Source organism: Dipodomys spectabilis, unplaced genomic scaffold (assembly GCF_019054845.1).
Source record: "Dipodomys spectabilis isolate Male_0828 unplaced genomic scaffold, ASM1905484v1 ptg000118l, whole genome shotgun sequence".
In the NCBI taxonomy this organism is placed as follows: domain Eukaryota; kingdom Metazoa; phylum Chordata; class Mammalia; order Rodentia; family Heteromyidae; genus Dipodomys; species Dipodomys spectabilis.
Genome location: NW_024870795.1, coordinates 6,424,446 through 6,447,192, shown reverse-complemented (window position 1 = coordinate 6,447,192; position 22,747 = coordinate 6,424,446). Strand labels below are relative to the sequence as shown.

Sequence of the window (22,747 nt, the reverse complement as noted above, 5' to 3'; positions counted from 1 at the left end):
AAAAAAGTCCCTAGTGACAAGATTTGATGAGTGGAACAGGGAACAGAGAATGAAGCTTAAAGTGATTCTCAGGGACCCCATAGATAAAAGTAACCTGTCAGAAATGACGGAACCCCAAATGCCTAGCTGTTTGAAAATAGTATTTTTTTTTTTTAAAGCAATAGCATCTGAACATGTAATCTGAGGCTGGCATTTTAAATTAGTCAATGTTTACATTGTTTAAAATGAAAGATGTGAAATTCCCCTCCCCCATGTAGCTGGCTAAAATTGGATGTGGAGAGGTAGAGAAGGAGAGAGCGGTGTGTTATTCTCATTAACACCATTTCCATTCTAGGGTAAATATTCCAGGAAGCTTTCCTGTAGTAGCTGTAGTCTGTTTTCCCAGGGAGAATTTCTTGTCTGGGGCTTGGAGGCACCTGTGTGTGCAGAGGAGAAATAGGAGCAGTTTTGTGTAACTTCTCAGTGTGGGTGTTATTTGATGAGTGAGCAGTGTCCTAGACAGAGCATACACTTTGGACACAGAGATGGATCTGGACTTAAAAGCTGTCTTATCACCACTGGATACTTTCATAGCTTTGATAAAAGTTCCAGAACCATTTGAAATTTTAGTTTTCTCATCTAAAAAATCCTAATACTACTGTGTTTAAACTCTGGCCGTATTCTTGCTAGGTAGCTGCTCTACCATGTAAACCATATCTACAGTACGTTTCTGCATTGGTTTTTTTTTTTTTTGTGAAAATACTGTACAGAGAGGTTACAATTACATGGGCAAGATAATGAGTACATGTCTTACCAAGCACTGTAGCCTCCTCCTTTGTTTCTCCTTCCCATCCTCTCCTCCCCTTCCCCTCCCCACCCTGCATTGGTATTTTTGAGGTAGGGTCTTCGCTTTGTACCAGAGTGGGCCTAGGCTTCCGTACTCCTATTTGTGCTTCCCCATGTAGCTGGAGTAACCTGCACGTACCACTGTGCCTGGTCATTGGCGGAGATGGAAATTTGAAAACTTCTTTTGGCCAAATCTGGCTTTAAACTGTAATTACCTGATCTCTGACTTTCCAGTAGCTGCCTAATTATTTTAAGAGTTAGAACTATTCAAGAAAATGTGAATAAAATATGTGGTACATTTAGGAATGTAACAAATATTTGTTGAGCCAAGACTAGGATACAAAGGAATTTTTTTTTTTTTTGGGGGGGTCAGTCATGGGGCTTGAACTCTAGGCCTGGGCTGCTGTCCCTCAGCTTTTCAGCTCAGAGGCTAGTGTTCTACCACTTCAGCCACAGCGCCACTTCCATAAAGGAGTTTTTTTTGTTGGTGGTGGTCATGGGGCTTGAACTCAGGGCCTGGGTGCTGTCTCTGAGCTTTTTTGCTTAAGGCTAGTGCTCTACCACTTTGAGCCACAGCTCTATTTTTGGTTTTCTGGTGGTTTATTAGAGATAAGAATCTCACTGACTTTCTACTGGCTTTGAACTGTGATCCTTAGATCTCAGCCTCCTGAATAGCTAGTTTTACAGGCCTGAGCCACCAGTGTCCCTGAGCCTTTTTGCTCAAAGCTAGCACCCTACCACTTTGAGCCACGGCTCCACTTACAGAGCTGTGGTTAATTGAAGATGAGTCTCACAGACTTTACTACCAGGGCTCCCTTCAAACCTTGATCCTCAGATCTCAGTCTTCTGAGTAGCTAAGAATTACAGGCCTGCCAGGTGCTGCTGTCTCATGCCTATAATACCCAAGCCCAGAGTTCAAGCCCCACAACCAGCCAAAAAAAAAAAAAAAAAGATTACAGGTGTAAGCCACTAGTGCCTGGCTCCATGTTGAGTAGTGAATGCACCTTGTGAGAGGATGTGGAAGTACATCTGCCCTTTGCTGCTGATTCTTAGTGGTGGCAGGTTGGCCGTTAGTGACAGATGAATGTGACACTTTTCCAGGAGTGAATTTTCGTTATACCTGGCAGAATAGAAGAGTTGATGTGGAATTGCACGACAGCTTGCCCCATAATTCCACTGCCTGTTGCTCAGATGTGGTTGTACTTGCTAGGTCTTTCCCCTCATTCAAGTCTCGCATCTCAGTACTGACTGCTGCTTCTGCTTGCTCTATGTTGCCCTGAGCTGTCAGCCAAACATTATGCTGACTTTTCTTCTTTGTTATTGTTCTGCAAACGTCTTTTTCATGGCCTTTCTTAGTTGTGTAAAGTTGGTTTCTTTTTAGGGTTCTATCTCAGACTGCAGAGAAACTTTAAATTTATGATATAAGATAATAGATATTAAAATGCTTGTGATCTTAGCTACTTGGGAGGCTGAAAATGGGAGGATTGAGGTTCAAGCCCGGCCTGGGCAGAAAAATTTAAGAGGTACCTTCTCAACCCATAGATGTGTACAAGGGTGCATGCCTGTCATCCCAAGCTACATAGGAGTCTGAGATTGAGAGGATGATGGGTCCATTCCAGCCCAGGCAGAAAAATCTAATATAGGAAGTGGCGCTGTAGCTCAAATAGTAGAGTGGTAGCCTTGAGCTGAAGAGCTGAGGGACAGCGCTCAGGCCCAGAGTTCAAGCCCCACGACCAACAAAAAAGAAAGAAAAATCTAATATATTAGACTACATCTCAGCAGAGGGAAGCTGGATACCTTGGTCTATGCCTGTGAGTCCAGCACCAACAGGAAGCCTAAAGTAGATGTATGGACTGTGGTCTATATGCACACTTGAGCAGGGAAGCAGGACCTTGTCTTGAAAATAATAAAACAAGCCAGGCGCTGGTGGCTCACCTGTAATCCTAGTTACTCAGAAGGCTGAGATCTGAGGATCACGGTTCAAAGGCCAGCCCAGGCAGGTAAGTCCTGGTGAGACTCTTATCTCCAATTAACCCTGAGAAAACCACAAGTGGCGGCTCTGGCTCAAGTGGTAGAGCACTCACCTTGAGCTGAAGAGTTTAGAGACAGTGCCCAGGCCCAGAGTTCAGGCCCCACAACCGACCAAAAAAAAAAAAAAGGATAAAAAAAAAAAACAACACAAAAATAGGGCTAAAAGCATGGTTCAGTGTTAGAGTACCTACTAAGCAAGTATGAGGCCGTAAATTCAACATGCACACACATACAGAATGGTTACATAATGGACAAAATGAAGTGAGAATGCTCATCTGCAGTTTGCTTCTGATTACCTCCCTTTTTCTTCATTTAGACCTACCGCCAGTGGGCACTCCAGCATCCTGTCGAGAGAGTTGAATCTAGTGTTTAGTACTCACCACTGCTTGCTTCTAAGAGCCAGAAAAGAAAGGTTACCTCCTAGCACAGTCCTCTCAGTCCCCAAGTAGGGACCTCATAAACACTAGCCTTGGCCTGCCGGTGGTGGCACAAGTCTACAATCTCAGTTACTGGGGAGGCTGAGGCAGGAAAGTCACAAGTTCAAGGCCAATTTAGTGAGACCTTGTCTCAAAATAAAATTTAAAAGGTAGCTTTGGGGCTGGGAATATAGTTGAGTAGTGGAGCACTGCCCTGTCCTGTGTGAGGCCTAGATTAAATTCTCAATACTGGAAAGAACAAGAAACAAGAAACTTATTGATCTGGGAATTTAGAACACATGCCTAGGTTTGGCTTCTTCCCCATTACGTGGAGAGGAATTCCCTTCCTTTTTTTTTTTTTTTTTTTGGTGCTGGTCCTTGGGCTGAACTCAGGGCCTAGATACTGTCCCTGAGCTTTGTTGTTCAAGGCTACTGCTCTACTTGAGCCACAGCTTCACTCCTAGCCTTCTTTGAAGCTTAATTAGAGAAAAGATCCTCATGGACTTTGCTGCTCAGCCTGGCTTCAAACTGCAATCCTGAGATCTCAGCCTCCTGAATAGCTAGGATTATAGGTGTGAGCCATTGGCACCTGGCTCCTTCCTTTCATGTTGTGACAGGGTTTTACTATATAGTCCAGGCTGGCCTGGAACTACTTCCTCCTGCCTCAGCCTCCTTAGTTAGTTTTGGGGATCACACTCCATGAGGAATGCATTTTGTATTTGTTTTATCTCACATTTTAGGAACCACCAATCAGAGATTATTCTCTTTCTGTTGTTGGCAATAATTAAGCAAGGAAACATTGAGTATGAAATACACTTTATCAGGGCTTGTGTGAGTTGAATGCTTTCAAATGATTTGCTGAGGTCTGTGACTTTAGTGGGTAGGTGTTGGCTTTAGGGCAGTTTTTTTTTTTATGTTATATTCTTATGTGACTTTAATGTTCAATTGATGACTGGCTGAAAGAAATCTAGTGCCTGTAAATGTTCGGAATAAGAGTTTCTCATTTATGAGCAAAGTACTCATAATCTGTATTTACTTAACCAAGGTAAAAGAAAGCCCATTTAGATAATGGGTAGCTTGAAGTATTTCAGATCATACTGTTTTAATGAGTATTACTAGAAAATAACTTTAGATTGGGAAAGTAAAAATGAATTTCATATTTGTATCTGAAAACCATCAGCGACAGCATTGTGGATTCTACAGAATTTAAGTAGATCAATAATAGGAAATTGGACTAAGATGTAGATAAAAGATGTGTATATATAGGCTGGGATGGATGGATGGATGGATAGATAGATAGATAGATAGAACTGGTCTTGAACTCTAGGCCTGGCACTAGCTATCCCTGAGCTCCTTTTTTTTTTGTTGCTTAAGGCTAGCACTCTACCATTTGAGCCACAGTGCCACTTCTGGCTTTTTCTGTGATTGATTGGAGATCAGTCTCACAGACTTTCCTGCTTGGGCTGGCTCTGAACCACAACCCTCAGGTCTCAGCCTCCTGAGCAGTAGCTAGGATTACAGGTGTAAGCCACCAATGCCCAGCTCAATACAAGAAATATTTTAATCTGGGCACCAGTGAGTCATGCCTGTAATCCTAGCTACACAGGAGGTTGAGATATGACAGTCAAGGTTTGAAGCCATCTAGGGTCAGAAATGTCTGAGACTTTTATCTCCAGTTAACTGCCAAAAAGTCAGAAGTGGATCTGTGATTCAAGTGATAGAGTACCAGCCTTGGGCAAAAAAGCTAAGGGATAGTGGCCCCACCCTGAGTTAAAGCCCCAGAACTAGCGTGAGCGGGGCACACACAGAAGAAAGAAAAAAAAAGGAAGAAAAGAAATATTTTATACGAGTAAACTTTTTTTCAGAGTTGAGATTACTTTACAAACAAAATGTCAGTTTCATATAGCATATCTGGAGCTTTTTCTTAGTCTACATAATGGCTGAACAATAGAGCATATTTGAAATTTTATCCCAAGTTAACAGTCATCATTAGACTAAGAACTAGAGTTCAGGTTTCCAACTTGTGGTTTAAATGTATTTTCTTTTGGATAAATAGATGGATTTTATCAAAAAGCCTAATTTTGGTCACTTATGGTAAAGAATAGTATGGAAAAGTTGATACCAGAAAAAGCCAATTTTGGAGGTGAAAGTGATGTAATCAGAGCAAAGCTATGATTAAAGCCTGAAGAGTAATAAAGGAAAGAACAAAAGATGAAATCACCCTGAAAGATAATGGAAAGTTCAGGGACTACCAGGTGTGAATGAATGGACCTTGAGAAATGTTCAATGCACTCAAGGAGTCAAGGAATAAGATACAGAAGTTTGGAAATCCTGTTTCCTGTGTTACTATTCCAAAACCAGGTAAGACAAGAATGTCCCTTACTTTGATTGCATATAGGCCAGAGCTGAGCTTAGTGTCATTCCTTTATAAAATCAGAAATTTCTCCTGATTTTAGATTATAAGTAAGTTGGGGATTTTTGTGTTGTTGCTATTCTCACTGTCTCATGCTGTCTGTCCACCCCAGGAGTTCCATTTCTGTCCTGTTAGCTTTGTTGCACATTGTCTTAGTGATCTCAACTGATTTGTTAATAATTTCTTGTGTTTGCACAAAGTGGTTGTATTTGTCAGTTTAGTTTCACCTTGTATTTTAACAGGAAGTAGAGGAGTTTTTAACAGGAAATGGATGGGTACTCAATTCTATAATGAAGCATTCTTTCGTAGATGCTGCACAGTAGCAAGACTGCTATGTTGAACAATAAAATCATACTTAGTGCCAGCTTAGATTACAGGAAGACTGTGTGTTAGCTGTCATTTTAAAGTCAATTGATAGGGAGTGAATTTGATCAGAGTACGTTACATGCATAAAAACAGCACATGCATGAAACCCCTTTGTACAGTTAATATGCATTTTCAGTAAAAATTTTTGAATGTGGGCCAGGAGCAATGATTTAAATCTGTAATTTTTTGCCACTCAGGAGTTGGAGATCTAACTGGATCCCTGTGTAAGGCTAGCCAGCAGAGAGGGGGAGAGGCTAGAAAGACTCATGTAAATAGCTGGGCATTGTGGTACATATCTGTCCACTCAGCTACCTGGTCTTGTCAACCCCAGGCAAAAATGTGAACTCTATCCGAAAACCTTACAGGAAGGAAGGCTGGAGGTGTAGTTCAAGTAGGAGAGGCCTGAGTTTTTTGTTTTTTGGGTTTTTTTTTTTGTCAGTTTGGGGCTTGAACTCAGCCTGGGAACTGTCCCTCAGCTATTCAGCTCAAGGCTAATGCTCTACCACTTGAGCAACAGTGCCACATTTGGTTTTCTGGTGGTTTATTGGAGATAAGAGTCTCATGGGCTTTCCTGCCTGGGCTGGCTTTGAATAGCAATCCTCAGATCTCAGCCTCCAGTGCAGCTAGGATTACAGGCATGAGCCACCAGTGCCCAGTTTAGGCCCTGAGTTTAAACCCCAGCACTAACCAAAGAGAAAAATAATCTGTTTATTTAGCTATTTACTTGTTAAACAGTACTGGGGTTTAAACTGAGTTTAACCAATGCTCTGCCACTTGATCCATGCTACAGCTCATCTTTTTACTGGTTATTTTGAAGATGCAGTTTTGAAGATTTTTCTGCTTGGGCTGGCTTCAAATGGAAATCCTGCAGATCCCAGCCTCCTATGCAGCTCTGATTGTAGATGTGAGCTACCAGTGGCTTGCCTTTTTTACTTACTTATGTAGTTACTCATTTTTTTTAGACAAGGTTTCATTGTGTAGCCCAAACTAGCCTCAAACTCATGATCCTCCTGACTTATTTTCTCAGTGTTGGGATTACAGATATTCCTCATCATGCCAGGCCCTTTAATCCCAGATAATAGCTGTTTATTATCAACCTCTGTTGGAATGCATACTTTTTCAAGTAGAAAGATATTTACCTCTTGCAAGAGGAAACTACAAAGTAAACTTTTTATATATGTCCTTTCAAAATATTGTTAATTGTACAACAGTAGGAAGTGCTGAAGTGAAAGCAGAAGTCCTAATTGCCACAAATACAACATCCTCACATGGTCTCATCCCCTGTTAACTGCTGGTCAGCATTTTGAGGGTATGTTTCAAAGAGGAACTGCGTTTAGAAGCATTTCTATTGTGTGATAGTTACTGCTGTAGCTCATTGATACTTGGTGTTTGTGATGTGACACATAGAAATCTACAGGTATTGTCAGTGACTATGGTTCTCGGTGCAGCATTTGCTTATTTGTCATAAATAGTTATAATAAATATCATTGCCAGAATGAGCAGTCATCTGTCTTCTGTCCTGGTAATAGCAAAGGTTCAGAGTATGAGGTAAAGATGAGTGCCTCCTTCCTCCTTCCCCACCCCCCTACTTGGCAAGGGTTGTGGGAGTCAAAAAGTAGTCAATCTCCCTTTGACTTTACATTGACCAAATGTGGCATGTGAATATTAAATGGTAACTTCCAGTCTGCAGACTTAACAGTCTCATTGTTGGAGGGGGCCCTGAGAGAGGTTCTTATCCAGTTTCCTTTTCAAAATATAAATCTCAACATGGCACTGACATGCGGTGCAGGACTGGGAATCCACCTAGCATATACCAGGCCGGGGCTCTGCCACTGACCTACACTCTGTGTTCTAGTCCCAGCACTTCTTAAACTCTAGGAATTTTTTTCCTTCAACATGGCTGATAGCCGGTTATGCAGAGGCTGGGGAATCTCATAACTTTAGCTAAAGAGAACTCATGCCAGGTGCTGGTGGCTCACACCTGTTATCCTAGCTATTCTGGAGGCCAAGATCTGAGGATCACAGTTCAAAGCCAGTCTAGGCAGGAAAGTCTTAAAGTCCCTAAGACTCTTGTCTCCAGTTAACCAGCAAAAAGCTTTAAGTGGAGCTGTGGCTCCAGTGGTAGAGTGCCCAGGGGACAGCACCCAGGCCCTGAGTTCAAGCATCAGGATTGGCACTAAAGAAGAAAAAAGAGAGAGAACCCCATTCTGCTTTAGGACAGCTCTAGTTTAAAAGGAACTAAATATTACTTCCCCATGACTTATTTTCTTTTCTTCATTTTTTTTTTGTCGGTCATGGGGCTTGAACTCTGGGCCTGGGCACTTTCCCTGTGCTTTCAGCTCAAGGCGAGTGCTCTACTGCTTGAGCCACGGCACCACTTCTGATTTTCTAGTAGTTTGTTGGCGATAAGAGTCTCAGGCTCAAAGCCCAAGCTGGCTTTGAACCATTGTTCTCAAATCCCAGCCTCCTGAGTAGCTAGGATTACAGGCGTGAGCCACCAGCGCCTGGCTTATTTTCTTGATAGTTCTAATTCAGTTCCTCTCCTCTATAACATCTCCCAAGGAAAGATCTCAAATCTTCAAGATAGCAAATATTACTATAATATATAGTTTCCCTAATCAAAGACATTTACTGGGATTGGAGACCTGGCTTAGTTGGTAGAATGATAGCCAATCAGCGAAAGTGTCAGGTATCTAGTTCAAATCCCAGACCTAAAAAATGACCTTTGCTGATTCTATAAAAACAGTGTTCTATTCTTTTTATATGCCTATAACTCTGTGTGTGTGTGTGTGTGTGTGTGTGGGACATGCAAACACACATTCATGTACATAAGTGCTGAGGATTGAACGTAGGACCTTGTTTATGCTAGGCAAGTGTTCTGTTGATATATCCTTATTCATCATTTTTTTTTCCACCTAGGAACCACTACTTTCTTTCTTTTTTTTTTTTTTTGTCAGTCGTGGGGCTTGAACTCTGGGCCTGGGCACTTTCCCTGTGCTTTCAGCTCAAGGCAAGTGCTCTACCGCTTGAGCCACAGCATCACTTCTGGTTTTCTAGTGGTTTATTGGAGGTAAGAGTCTCATGGACTTTCCTGCCCGGGCTGGCTTTGAACCGAGATCCTCAGCTTCCTGAGTAGCTAGGATTACAGGCATGAGCCACTGGCGCCCGGCTACCACTACATTCTTGATTCTCTTCATTCTTCATTTCTGTCACAAGCACTAGCAGTTGGCACTTTTTTTTTTTTTTTTTTTTTTTGGTTGCATAGGGTTTGAACTCTGGGCCTGGACTCTCTCCTTGAGCTCATAAGCTTGAGGCTAGTGCTACATCACTGGAGCCACGGGGCCACTTCTGGTTTTCTGTTGGTTAATTAGATATGAGTCTCTCGGCCTTTCCTACCTAGGCTAGCTTTGAACCGTGATCCTCAGATCTCAGCCTCCTGAGTAGCTAGGATTACAGACGTGAGCCACCAGTGCCCAGCTGCATGCATTTTTTCTCCCCTGGTTGTGGGGCTTGAACTCTGGGTCTGGGAGCTGTCCCTCAGCTCTTCAGCTCAAGGCTAGTGTTCTGCCCCTTGAGCCACAGCGCCACTTCCATTTTTTTCTACTTATGTGGTGGTGAGGAATGGAATCTAGGGTCTCATGCATGTGAGGCAAACACTCTACCACCAAGCCAGCTTCCCAGCCCTGCATGGCACTTTTAATAAGGAAGCATACATTAAAAAGAACAACAACAACAAAAATAAAAACCCAAAAACACTTTGTGAATATAACTATACAAAGCTTTAAGGAGAGAAGCAGGTGGGTCTGAAGGACTGGATCACTCCTGCAGCCTACCTGGACTTCTTGGTTTGTATGTGCTAGCTGTGATGCAATGAACCTTTCTAGTTCTCCCACTGAGCCTGTTAAGTATTCTAGTTGGCCTTTTCCTGCCCCAATAAGACTTCCACCTTTATGTTAGAATTATTTGTCTAAAATGCAAATTTGACTCTATACTTCCTTAATTCAGTGACCCCTCAGCACCCAGTGTTCCACAGTTTTTCAGTGAAGTGAGTACATCTGGTCTTGGAGAATCCTTTCTTAACCAGTTTCCTTAGAGAATGAAGCTATGATGCCATTCAGCACCTAAATTGTGTGTAGTATATTAGCTTTTCTCCATCGAATTTAGAATGGTGCTAGTTACATAAATTGACAATACAGTTACTCTGATCATTTCCTTTGTTCTGTTTGTTGGTCAGATGAAGAACCCAGTTAGGAAGGATTAGAAAAGAGAGAATCTGTTTTTAGAAGGTCCAGGAGTGATTTCAGGGGGAAAACCCATCAGATTTCAGTCAAGTCTAGGATTTTATGTGAATGTTCCATTCTACTGCATTATTCTTCTATGGTTAAAACTATTTTTATTTATTTATTTGTTCGTATGTTTGCTAATCCTGGGGCTTGAACTCAGAGCCTGGGCACTGTTCCTGAACTTTTTATTTTTAATCTATCCACTTGAGCTACTGCTCCACTACTGCTGGTGGTTAATTGGAGATATGAATCGCACAGACTTTCTTGCCTAGGCTGGCTTTGAATCGTGATCCTCAGATCTCAGCCTCCTGAGTAGCTAGGATTACAAGCATGATCCAGTAGTGCTCAGCTAAAACTGTTTTAAATATTTATCAATGATAGCCAGACTTGGTTGGTACTCCTTTAATCTTAGCACTATGAAGACTGAGGCAAGAGGATTAGAAGTCCTAATTTTTTTTTTTTTTTTCAATCAATGAGTTGAATTGATTCTCCAGGAAGCTTTACTTATTTTCACTGGAACTACAAAAACCACCATATCTTTAAACTCTGCAGAGGGCTTTTTTTTTTTTTTTTTTTTGGTCTCTCAGACTTTTCTTGTCCAGGCTAGCTTCAAACTGTGAGTCTCAGACCTCAGCCTCCTGAGTAAAGTAGCTGGCATGAGCCACCTGTGCCCAGCTACAGAGTGCTTTTTGTTATTTTTTATTAATTACTTTTTTAATTAGTTGTGTTTGGAGACAGTATCTCACTAAATTGCCCAGACTGGTCCTGATTCCCAATCTGGATTCTCCTGCCTTGGCCTCTTGAGTGCTAAGTTTATAGGCAAATGCTACCATGTTTGGCCTGAGGGCATTTTATATATGTCATATTATTTGGAAAATTGCCCACGATCACACAGTCAGAATCAAGGCACTAACCCACATGCATCTCAGCTCCACAATGCATGCATTTTCTAACACAGCTTGAAATTAAATTGAGAGAGTTCAGAGGATGGAAATATTTTTGTCATTTCTAAGTTTATCTTTATTGGAATGTAGGACTTTTTTCTTGGTCGAATTACTATTGTAACCGTAATTTTTTGGAGGGGTATTTTCTTTTTTTGGTACTGGGAATAGAACCCAGGGCATTGTACTTGCTAGGTAAGCACTTTGCTACTGAGCTACATCCCAGCCCAAGTTACCATTATAGTTCAAATCATGTGTAATTGCCTATCTGTTGTTCAGAAGATAAAACAAACCTGCTCAGACTTTGAATATTCTAACTCCATGTCTAGTTTGTTAGTTAGTTTTTATTTATTTATTTATTTTTGTCGGTCGTGGAGCCTGAACTGTGGGCCTGGGCACTGTCCCTTAGCTCTTCAGCTCAAGGCTAGCGCTCTACCACTTGAGCCACAGCGCCAGTTCCAGCTTTTTCTGCTTATGTGGTGCTGAGGAATTGAACCCAGGGCCTCATGCATGCAAGGCAAGCACTCTACCTACCACTGAGCCACCTTCCCACCCCCCCCTAGTTTATTTTTTGAGATGGGGTCTTATTAATAAATCAGAAAAAGGCATACTTAATCTGTAACTTCCTGGCCAAGGCACTAAATTTATTACCAGAAATTTAGGACAACTAATTGACCTTTTGTCTGGCAAGAGAAGGATTCAGGCAAGACAAGTGAGCATAGTAAAGGTAATAGGAAAAATTTTTGGAAGAGAAATCAGACAGAAGTAGAGCAACATGCATAATCATACCAAGGAAGATGGCACCTCAGCCATCTCATCTTGCTCTTCACAGAGCTTGACCTTGTGTGAGAGTTGGAGTCCTTGAAGATGGCTCTGTGTGTGTCTGTGTCTGTCTGTGTCTGTGTCTGTGTGTTTGTACTGCACTCAGGGCCTGGGTACTGTCCCTGAGCTTTTTTTGCTCAATCCTGGTGCTCTACCACTTGAACCACACTCTACTTTCAACTTTTTGGTAGTTAGTTGGAGACAGGAGTCTCACAGACTTGCCTGTTTTTCTGCTTGAGCTGACTTCAGACTGTAATCTTCAGATCTCAGTCTCCTGAGTAGCTAGGATTATAGGTGTGAGCCACCAATATTGGGCAAAAATGGCCTTTTCATTTTTGGGCTTCCTTTGTGTTTCCTATAAGATTGTTATGTCCGTATTTTCTCATTTTTTGGCTCTCGCGCGCGTATATAAGTGTGTGTGTGTGTGTGTGTGTGTGTGTGTGTGTGTGTGTGTGTGTGTGTGTGTGTTGAGGGGGGGTGGGGAGCTTGAACTCAGGGCCTGGATGTTATCACTGAGCTCTTTTTGCTCAAGGCTTGCTAGCATTCTACCATTTTGAGTCACAGCACTACTTCTGGTTTTCTGGTGATTAATTGGAGGTAAGAGTCTCATGGACTTTCCTGTCCTGGCTGGCTTTGAACCGAAGTCCTTACTTCCTCATTCTTTTGTAGTCTCCTGCCCCTATTTCGTTGTCAAGAAGGTTTTAGTTTATCGTTTATCCTACCACCTGCAAGTTCTATAGACTATAATTCCCTGATTGACTGCTTTTCTAACTTTTTTGGCTAGGCTGGTGCTCTCAATTTTGCCAAGTCCTGGTGCTCCCTGTTTCCAAGTAGCTAGGATTACGAGCATGAGCCACTACACCCAGCCTCATTTTTAAAGTACCTTCCAAATAGTTTTGGGAGTTGACTTTTTTGACAAGAGGAAACATCTTGTTATTAAAATTTAGTTTTAAGGAAACACCGTGAAATGATAGGAATTAATTTTGCTTGTGTCTGCTAACCCAAGGTCCTGGAAATACATAAATGCTAAAAGTACCAGGATGTTAGCATTTACTTCTCTGCTCCTAAGATAACAAGTATCTAGCCATCTGGGATCTCAGTTCCCACTAAATGTCCAGAAGGAAAGTCTGGAATGCCCTGACTGGTCACATTGAACATTGAATTTCAACATGGTCTGGCTCCTGTACTTCCTTTAAGAAGGTAGAATGGTACTTAGAAGGATGAAGCCATAGTGACCCTCTCCAGACATACACACACACACACACTTGAAATTTGAGAGTATTAAGGGCATCCTAAAGATGTGTACAAAGCCTTTCCTCTTCTATATTCTTCTAACTATAACTCTTGTTGTTGTTGTTGTTGGTGGTGGTGGTGGTGGTTGTCGTGGGGGCTGAACTCTGGGCCTGGGCTCTGTCCCTCAGCTCTTCAGCTCAAGGCTAGCACCCTACCACTTGAGCCACAGTGCCACTTCTGGCTTTTTTCTGCTTATGTAGTGCTAAGGAATTGAACCCAGGGTCTCATGCATGCAAGGCAAGCACTCTACCACTGAGCCAACTTCCTAGCCCCTGATAACTTTTTATAATAAGTGAAAGAAGAAAAGTGTAAAACTGGAAAGTCTGGAGTTTAGACTTAAAAACCTGTTGAGTCAAAGGAGGAACTTAGTAGAGAAATGGAATGGAGGTCATTTCCTAAGACAGTAGGCAAGTATTCAGGAAACACCTCTGCACCCCAAAGATAGGCACAGCTGCCACACAGTAACTATTAAAGGGAGGCTCACATTTGCAAGCAAACAGCTGATTCTCTTGGTTCTTGGGCTGTTGCTGTTGGTGACAGGAAATCTTGTTCCCCAAGCTGCTGGCTTCCTGTTTTATTTTTACTGGAGCAGATCAGAGTGTCCATAACTTGGAGCAGTCTGTTCCAAAGGGCTCTTCTCCCTCTTTGAACCCAAAGGACTTCTTTTTTCTTTTCTTTTGGTCGGACAATATATTGTTAGTTTCCAAATTGTTGGATCTATGATGATTAGTTGGGCTTAGGTATTTTGTATGCACAATCAACTTTGATGGTGAGCTGGTATTTTAAGATTTGATGTAAGTAAACCTCTTTGTTTTGTTTTTAGTTAAATGTATATTATTGGGTGCTTAGATAAGTTACCTTTTGTCTTGTCTTTTTGTTTGAAATGAATTTTCTCATTTCATCACAGTCTGTGCACACAGGACCAGACCAGTCAGTGTGCCATTTTGTTGAAATTAAAACCTCTTCCTAAACTGGTAAAATTAAGCATGTGGTAATCTAAATCTGAAACAATGGCTCAGCATAGCCTGAAGTGCTGGGGGATTTCCTAGGGAAAGAGGCTCAGCTGCCAGGGTAAGACACAGTAACTGGAAGGTTTCCGGATCTGCTCCAGACACTTCCTGCTGTCTTTGGCCCAGGTGTATTGAACGGGGTGGGAGGGAGAAAGGAGCCTGAGTGGGAAGGGAACTGCTAGGTAGATGAGAAAAGACCAGGAAAGCTTAGCACAGCACACTCAGTATCAGGTTGGACCTATTGAGCATGTTTAGTTTTCCTTGATATTCTTTCATTGTATCAATTTACAGACTAAACTTTGGTAGTGTTAATAGATGGTGGCAGCTAGCAGTTAGTCATACAGTACAATTATCCACCCAGGAAGAACTGGAGAAGTCATGTCCAGATGTAGATCACCAGAATCACTGTTGGCAGCTTGATTTCATTGTAGAAATTATTAGATGAGAAGAGGGCTTTTTTAATCCTTACAGTTGGTGGGCTAGAGTCTATTTGTCTTGGTTACAAGGTTACAGATACACCAAGGATAGGTTCTTTACCATCCGAGGACTGCTGAATGGACTGTTTTATGACCACGCCTCCTTGCCTCTGGGGACTGTTGTTGGCTGGAGCAGTAGTTGTCACTTGAAGTTTTTGTACTGCCTGTGTACCTTAGCCAGCCAGCAGTTACTAGTTTAGGTTGTCTAAACTTCCATAGCAAGTATTTTAGTAGCAAACCTGAAAACGATTGAGAGGCTTAAAAAAAAAAAAAAGAAAAAGAGAGTACAGATTTTTTTTTTTTGGAAAGCTGTTGTAAAGCTATGCACAATGTTACACCTTTATAAGGTCAGCATTTGAGAGACCCAGACAGGAGGATTGCAAGTTGTTGGCCAGCTTGGACAAGCTCTTGTCATAAAAACAAAAAGGAAGAAAGAAAGACAGGAAGGAGGGAGAGAGAAGCAGGGGAAAATGGAAGGAGGAAAGAAAAGAAGAAAAGAAAAGCTGTTTTAGATCAGCCAGCTTAAAAAAAAAAAACCACCAAAAACAAAAGACACACAGCCCTAGTGTGCCTGGAATTTGTGGTTGAGTAATACTTTCCTGTTATTTCTTTTTTAGGTTGTTTTTCATCATTTAGAACATTGCCTGAAGCAGGTCCACCATGCCGTTAGTAACGAGGAACATCGAGCCAAGGCACCTGTGCCGTCAGACGTTGCCTAGTGTTAGAAGCAACGAGCTGGAATGCGTGACCAACATCACCCTGGCAAATGTCATCCGACAGCTGGGCAGCCTGAGTGAGTGCCTCCGAGAGCCTGTGCTTTGCCCTCAGGGGTCGTTGGTGCTCTTTATTTAGTTTTCCTTCTCCTTCCATGTTCCTATTTCTCCTCCATCTGCCTTCCCTAGGTAATGTGAACATGTAGCCCATCCCCCTTCCCAGAGAGCCTCCTTTTTTGGTACCGAGTCTTCCCCTCTACCCTTTCTTCATTTACCTCCACCCCTGTAGGTTTCTTCTACCTTCCCCTCCACCTGCTTCAAAAGAAATCTGTGGGAAGGGTGGCAGGAAGAGCTGCAGTGAAAGCTGCAGATGGAATGACAGAGCAGAATTCTCTGTGTAAAGTGGGAGGTTCCCAGAGCAGTGTCTTGGGTTGGAGAATGTGCCTGTAATTACATGAGCTGTTGCATGCAGCCTGACTCTGTGGAAGCCTCAAATGTGCCAGTAGCCTTTATCTACCCAACACCCTCCCCGCTTTCTTCCCAGAAAGAAGGGACGCAAACATGTACTCAGATATTCTGGTGGACTTCTCTACTGTGGTACACATTTAATTGTGCAGCAGGCCTCCAGGTCTAAGTTCAGGGTACAGATTACTTCTGTAGTCTCAGGGGCATTGGGAGTTTTGCAAGCTTCAGGAACACACAGTGACACAGATGGTAGCTGGAGCCTTCCTTTCTTCTCTAGAAGGGAGAAGAGGGTTAACCCAATATTTTCTGGAGATGAGGGAAATCCAGCTTAACTATCACATTTTTAATTGGCATCAATGATGAGACTGCACTGAGTGGGGTACATGCATGTGGTTTGGATTTTATTCATTCTGAATTATGATGACATTTGTTGGAAGCTGAGTATGTATAGGAAGGGCAGATGCTTGGACTGGCTCTACATTTGTCTACTGCCACCCCAGCTCCCATAAGCACCTCTGACAAAATGCCATCCTAGCGATCTTCCTTAGCAAAGGCATCTTGGTGTGAATTATTTCAGACATTCACCCCTCCTATCACATCACAGCCCTTAGTAAAAGTAGTGGAATATCAAGAAAGCCTGCATTCCCCCAGATAGTAATAGGCCCTGTCTTTAAAATAGGAGCCCAAGGAGCCAGAGCTGTGTAAGCTTTGCGAGCATATGATGTATGGAGTCCAAAGTTCCTATGCCTGCACCTAGCTCAGGGACCATCTCAGTTGATCCAGGGCTTAGGGAAACCTGGAAGGGGCGTCACAAAGAAAAGAAACCCTGCCAGTGCCTGTCTTATACAAAGGAACATTGACAGCAGCGCAAAGGCAGTGCAGCTGACAGTGAAGCACATGAAAGCTGCAGAGAGCCGAACTGCTTCTTAAAAGCATCATTTCTGCTTCTGTCACCCAGAGAAGGCCAAATGGCTGGAAGTCAATCACACACTGCTTCCTTCTTCATAGGACAAAGAACATGTAGCTAATGATGGTTCTTATTCCCACCCAGCAGGAGTTAGGCTCCTCGGAGGTGCTTTTCTAGAATAGTGTTGATGGATGCCATTGTGGATTCTCCCACTTGAGACCAGACCATTCCTCTCTTCAGGAAGCTGATCTCAGCGTGGGCCAGGGAGAGCTTTTGCCTAAGGAACAAGATTTCCTGACAGTATGAAGCTGACTGACCTTTTATCCATCCAGTAAACATGTAATGGGCGTATTTCCTGTGCTGGATACTGAGAAGATACAGGATGAGAAGAAATGGTCTCTGCCTTCCAGGAGCTCATTATCTACCAAGGGAGAAAGAAATAAATAATTCTTGAGGAGACAATGGGGAGAGGGTGAGAAGGGAACTTACATTTGTTGATTGCCTGCTTTGTGCCAAGTTTTTACGGGATCTTGACATGATCTCATTTAGTCTTCTCAATAATCCTATGGTAGTAGGAAATGCTATTCCTACTTTTCACGTGAAAAAATGAAAGCTCAGAACTATGAAGTAACATTCCCAAAGAGATAGCAGCCAATATTGGTTTATCTGATTCATCTATCCATCTATCTATTTAAATTTTTTTAGTATTGGGACTTAAGCCCTGACACTTGTACATACACGTTAAGGACATGCTCTCCCACCCATATTCCAGACCCTAAAAATGAATAGTTAAACTTCGCTAATAATTTATTTGTCGGGGGAGGGGGCAGTAGCAGGATTTGAACTCAGGACCTTGTGCTAGGCAAGCACTATAGCATCACACCCTCAGCTCTTTTTATTTATTTTGTCAGTCATGGAGCTTGAACTCAGGGCCTGGGCACTGTCCCTGAGCTTTCTCTGCTCAAGTAACACTCTACCACTTCTAGTTTTCTGGTGGTTAATTAGAGATAAGAGTCTCATTGTCTTTCCTGCCCAGGCTGTCTTCAAACCACGATCCTCAGATCTCAGCCTCCTGAGTAACTAGGATTACAGGCATGAGCCAATGACGCCTGGCCTACCCTCAGCGCTTTTCTTTTTATTCTTTTTTTGTTCGGTTGTGGGGCTTGAACTCTGGGCCTGGGCGCTGTCCATGAGCTCTTCACCTCAAGGTGCTCTACCACTTGAGCCACAGTGCCACTTGGGTTTTCTGGTGGTTAATTGGAGATGAGAGTCATGGACTTTCCTGCCCTGGCTGGCTTTGAACCGTTTATCCTCAGATCTCAGCCTCCTTAGTAGCTAGGATTACAGGCACGAGCTACCTGCATCCAGCTGGTTTTTGTTGTTGTTTGTTTTTTGCCTGGGACTGATTTCTTTGCCCTGTCTCTCACTTTGTCTCCCAGCAGTGCCCTGTTTTAGGGGCACTGTTGATATTCACCTAAACTATCTTTAATTTATAATTTGTGACAGTCTTTTTTTTTTGGGTCCGGTCATGGGCCTGAACTCAGGGCCTGGGCGCTGTCTCTCAGCTCTTCAGCTCCAGGCTAGCACTCTACCACTTGAGCCATAGCGCCACTTCCGGCTTTTTTTTTTTTTTCCTGCTTATGTGGTGCTGAGGAATCGAACCCAGGGCCTCATGCATTCAAGGCATGCGCTCTACCACTGAGCCACCTTCCCAGCCCTCACTTTTTACTTTTGTAGTTCCCCATTTAAAAAAATTTAGAGCTGGGCGCCTATGGCTTACACCTGCAATCCTAGCTACTCAGGAGGCTGAGATCTGAAAATCAGGATTCAAAGCCAGCTGGAGCAGGAAAGCCCTTGAGACTCTTATATCCAATAAACCACCAGAAAACCATAAGTGGTGCTTTGGCTAAGAGGTAGAGCCCTGGCCTTGAGCTAAATAGCTCAGAGACAGCTTCCAGGCCCTGAATTCAAGCTCTACAACTGACACCTGCGTCCCCCCTCTACCCTCCCCCCCAAAAAATTGAATCGTCTATTAACTTTTATTTTGTGTGTGTGTGCTACTCTTATTTGGCTTGTTTTTGCTTCTGGCTAGCACTGTACCACTTGAGACACACCCCCAGTCCCAGCCTTTTGCTGTTTTATTTTGGTTCATTGGCTTGAACTCAGGGCCTGGATGCTGCCCTTGCAGTTTTTCACGCAAGGGGAGCACTCTATCACTGTGAGCCACAGTGCCACAGTTTTCTAGTGGTTAATTGTAAATAAGAGTCTCATGGACTTTGCTGCCAAGGCTGGCTCTGAACCATGATCTTCTGAGCTCAGCCTCTTAAGTAACTGATAACAGGCATGAAGCACTTGCTCCTGGCCTTAACATGTAATTTTCAAGTTTTTTGTTTTTGTTTATACTACTAGGGAATAAACTCAGGACTATTTAGCTACACCCTAGCCAGTCAGTTTTGTTTGTTCATTAACTCATTCTCTAGTTGAATGTGTTATCTTCCTGTCACAGCTTCCTGAGTAGCTGGATTGCAGTTGTGTGCCACCATGCCCATCTTATCAGGTGCCACCATTCTCATTTTAATATGCGCTTGTAAACTAAGAATATAAATCTTTTTGTCCCCCCTGTTCCACACTATGGAATAATCTTTAGTTCTTTGGCCTGGCATGTAAGACCTGCCTTCCTTTCTCATTTTTGCAGTTTGTTTTTCCCATTTTATAACCTTTATCATGAGATTTTTTTCTTTCTTTTTTTTTGCCTAGGGTTTGAACTCAGGGCCTGGGCACTGTCTCTGAGTTTGTTTTGCTCAAGACTAGCACTCTACCACTTAAGCCACAGCACTACTTCTGGCTTTTTCTGTTTCTGTAGTATTGAGGAATTGAACCCAGGGCTTCATGTATGTTAGGCAAGCACTCTACCACTAAGCCACATTCTTAGCCCCCAAATTAGCACTTTTTTCTTTTCTTTTCTTTTCTTTTTTTTTGGTTGGTCGTGGGGCTTGAACTCTGGTCCTGGGCTCTGTCCTTGAGCTCTTCAGCTCAAAGTTAGCAGTCTACCACTTTAGCCACAGTGCCACTTTTAGTTTTCTGGTGGTTAATTGGAGATAAGAGTCTCACAGACTTCCCTGCCTGGATTGACTTTGAACCATGATCCTCAAATCTCAGCCTTCCGAGTAGCTAGGATTACAGGCATGAGCCATTGGCGCCCAGCAGAACTTTTTTTTTTGGGGGGGTGGGCTCCACTCGTGGGGCCTGAACTCTGGGCCTGGACGCTGTCCCTCAGCTCTTCAGCTCAAAGCTAGCGCTCTACCACTAGAGCCACAGCGCCACTTCTGGCTTTTTTTTCTACTTATGTGGTGCTGAGAAATCGAACCCAGGGCCTCATGCATGCAAGGCAAGTGCTCTACCACTGAGCCACCTTCCCAGCCCCTAGCAGCACTTTCTTATACTAAATTAAAAATTCTTTGAAAGCAAGACTTACATGTTGGCCTTGAACTTCAGTATTTATATAATACCTAGAACCTAGTAGAAGCTCAATAAATGTTTATTGAATGAGTTGTGCCTACATGTTCCGTGTTGTCGGTACAGAAAGTAAAGGGGAGGAGGAGATAATTTCTTTGGGAAGAGGAGCACCCAAGAGAAAAGGGAAATTAAAGAAAGGCTTCTAAGAAGAGGTTACATTTGAACTGGGCCTCGAAAGATAACTAGAGGGGCTGGGAAGGTGGCTCAGTGGTAGAGCGTTTGCCTTGCATGCATGAAGCCCTGGGTTCGATTCCTCAGTACCACATAAGCAAAAAAGAAAAAAGCCAGAAGTGGTGCTGTGGCTCAAGTGGTAGAGCGCTAGCCTTGAGCTGAAGAGCTGAGAGACAGCGCCCAGGCCCAGAGTTCAGGCCCCACGATTGGACCAAAAAAAAAAGAAAGAAAGATAACTAGGATTTCACCTAGCCAAAGAGAGCTTCAGAAGTGGTTCCTGTGTGCTTCAGACCTTGGCCTTGTGCATTGTACTCTAGATAGAACTGCTTTCTAACCATGAAACTGTGACCATGGAATAGATAAAACAAAGCTAAAAATTCTACAGCCATGGATCCCTTCATGATAACACACTGAGTATTCTTATTTTCCCTAAGTCTAGCAAAAATTTCATTTCGCATGTTAGGTTGCTGTATCAGGAAATACAGGCCCAGTCATCAGCTAGCACTTTCGATCTGTACTGTAGGCCATCCAGGAGGGGTGACGGGGGTCACTGGGAAATCATGCGATGATACTGGCTGTTCATACTGATTGCATTGGGGCAGAAGGACAGACTGTACCATCAGGGCTTTCCAGGACTCCCACTCAGACATCAACAAGAGCAGATACGTGTTCGTATAAATCAGTTTTACCTACTCTACATGTAGCATTTCATTTGAAGAGTTTTGCTAAGGGGAAAAAAGACTGAAGACCGCCCTAAAATAGTTTTGCCAAATGTGGTATCTGTTATGAATATCCTGATGGGTATTGTCTATCTTCGTAATCTGGATGAGTGCAATTCAGCTTTGGTTTTAAGTATTTAGGTGTCCTGCCTGTTTTAGAGGTAATATTTAACATTTGGAGAGTAGGGACTGTTAGGCCAAGCGTGGTCACAGTACTAAAGCACTCCGTCAGTCACAGATCCTCTATAGGTAAAGATTAGGAGGATTGCAGTTCTGTGCCAGCCTTACAAAAGTGAAAAAGACTTTCATCTCAACCAATAAACTGAGTGTGTTAAGTAGTTTCAGCAGCTGGGGAGGCATAAGTAGGTAGATCACTGCCTAAGACAGCCCAGGCAAAAAATGTAAGACACTATTCAAAAATAAAACAATAAAATGGGCCACTGGTGGTTCATGTTACTCAGGAGGTTTAAGATCTTAGGACAGAGGTTTGAAGCCAGCCTAGGCAGGAAACTTTGTGAGAGTCTTATCTCCAGTTAACCCACCAAGAAACCAGAAGTGGCACTGTGGCTCAAAGTGATAGAGCACTAGCCTTGAGCAAAGCTCAGGGACAGTGCTCAGGCCCTGAATGCAAGCTTCGTGACCAACCAAAAAAAAAAAAAAAAAAGTGAGGATGTGACTCACATGATAGAGGATTTGCCTAGCAAGCATGAGGCCCTGAGACAGACAGACAGATAGACAGTCACACACACACACACACACACACAAATAGAGACTATCAAATAAATCACTAATCAGAATTGTAATTAAATTTTCCTTTAAAATTAGTATATTTAAATAACCATGAATTGTTTGCTTGTTTGGGGTGTGTGGGTGTGTGTATGTTTAAGGTACTGAAGCTTGAATTCAGGGATGGGTGCTATCACTTAGCTTTTTTGCTCAAGGTTAGTGGTCTACCACTTGATCTACATCTCTATTTCCAGCTTTTTGCTGGTTAGTTGGAGATAAGAGTCTCATGTATTTATTACTATTTTTAACCAGGGGTGGCTTTGAAACTGGATCTTTATATCTCTGTACCTTCTGAGTATTTAGGATTACAGACATGAGGAACTAGTGCCTAGCTTTTGTTTTTGAGACAAGATCTTGCTGTGTTTCCTAAGCTGCACTTGACTTTATGTGTTCAAGTGGTCCACCTCAGTTTACCCCAGTAGCTGGAACTATAGGTATATAGCACCATGCCTGGCTTAGTTAAAAGTCTCCTATGTGACTCAACAATATAAAGTGTTTCGTTCTAACAACTTAGATTTTTAGTTTACAGATAAGAAACTACACTTGAGAAATTGTGACTTGCTAAGAAATGCACAAGTATAAACAGGAAAAGTT

At 42.7% G+C, this 22,747-nt stretch overlaps 1 protein-coding gene across 3 annotated transcripts in view; it reads left to right on the top strand.

Annotated features, from left to right (window-relative positions):
• Wasf2 (WASP family member 2) overlaps window positions 1-22,747 on the top strand; it is a 70,865-nt gene that overhangs the window by 30,950 nt on the left and 17,168 nt on the right. For 2 of the 3 annotated variants that reach the window (XM_042688433.1, XM_042688436.1), the window contains exon 2: window positions 15,494-15,669. In XM_042688433.1, coding sequence (XP_042544367.1) covers window positions 15,537-15,669 — 133 coding nt within the window. In that variant the 5' untranslated portion in view covers window positions 15,494-15,536. Of the gene's footprint in view, window positions 1-14,027; window positions 14,185-15,493; window positions 15,670-22,747 lie in introns of those variants that run through there. The other variant, XM_042688434.1, reaches the window with a different exon arrangement.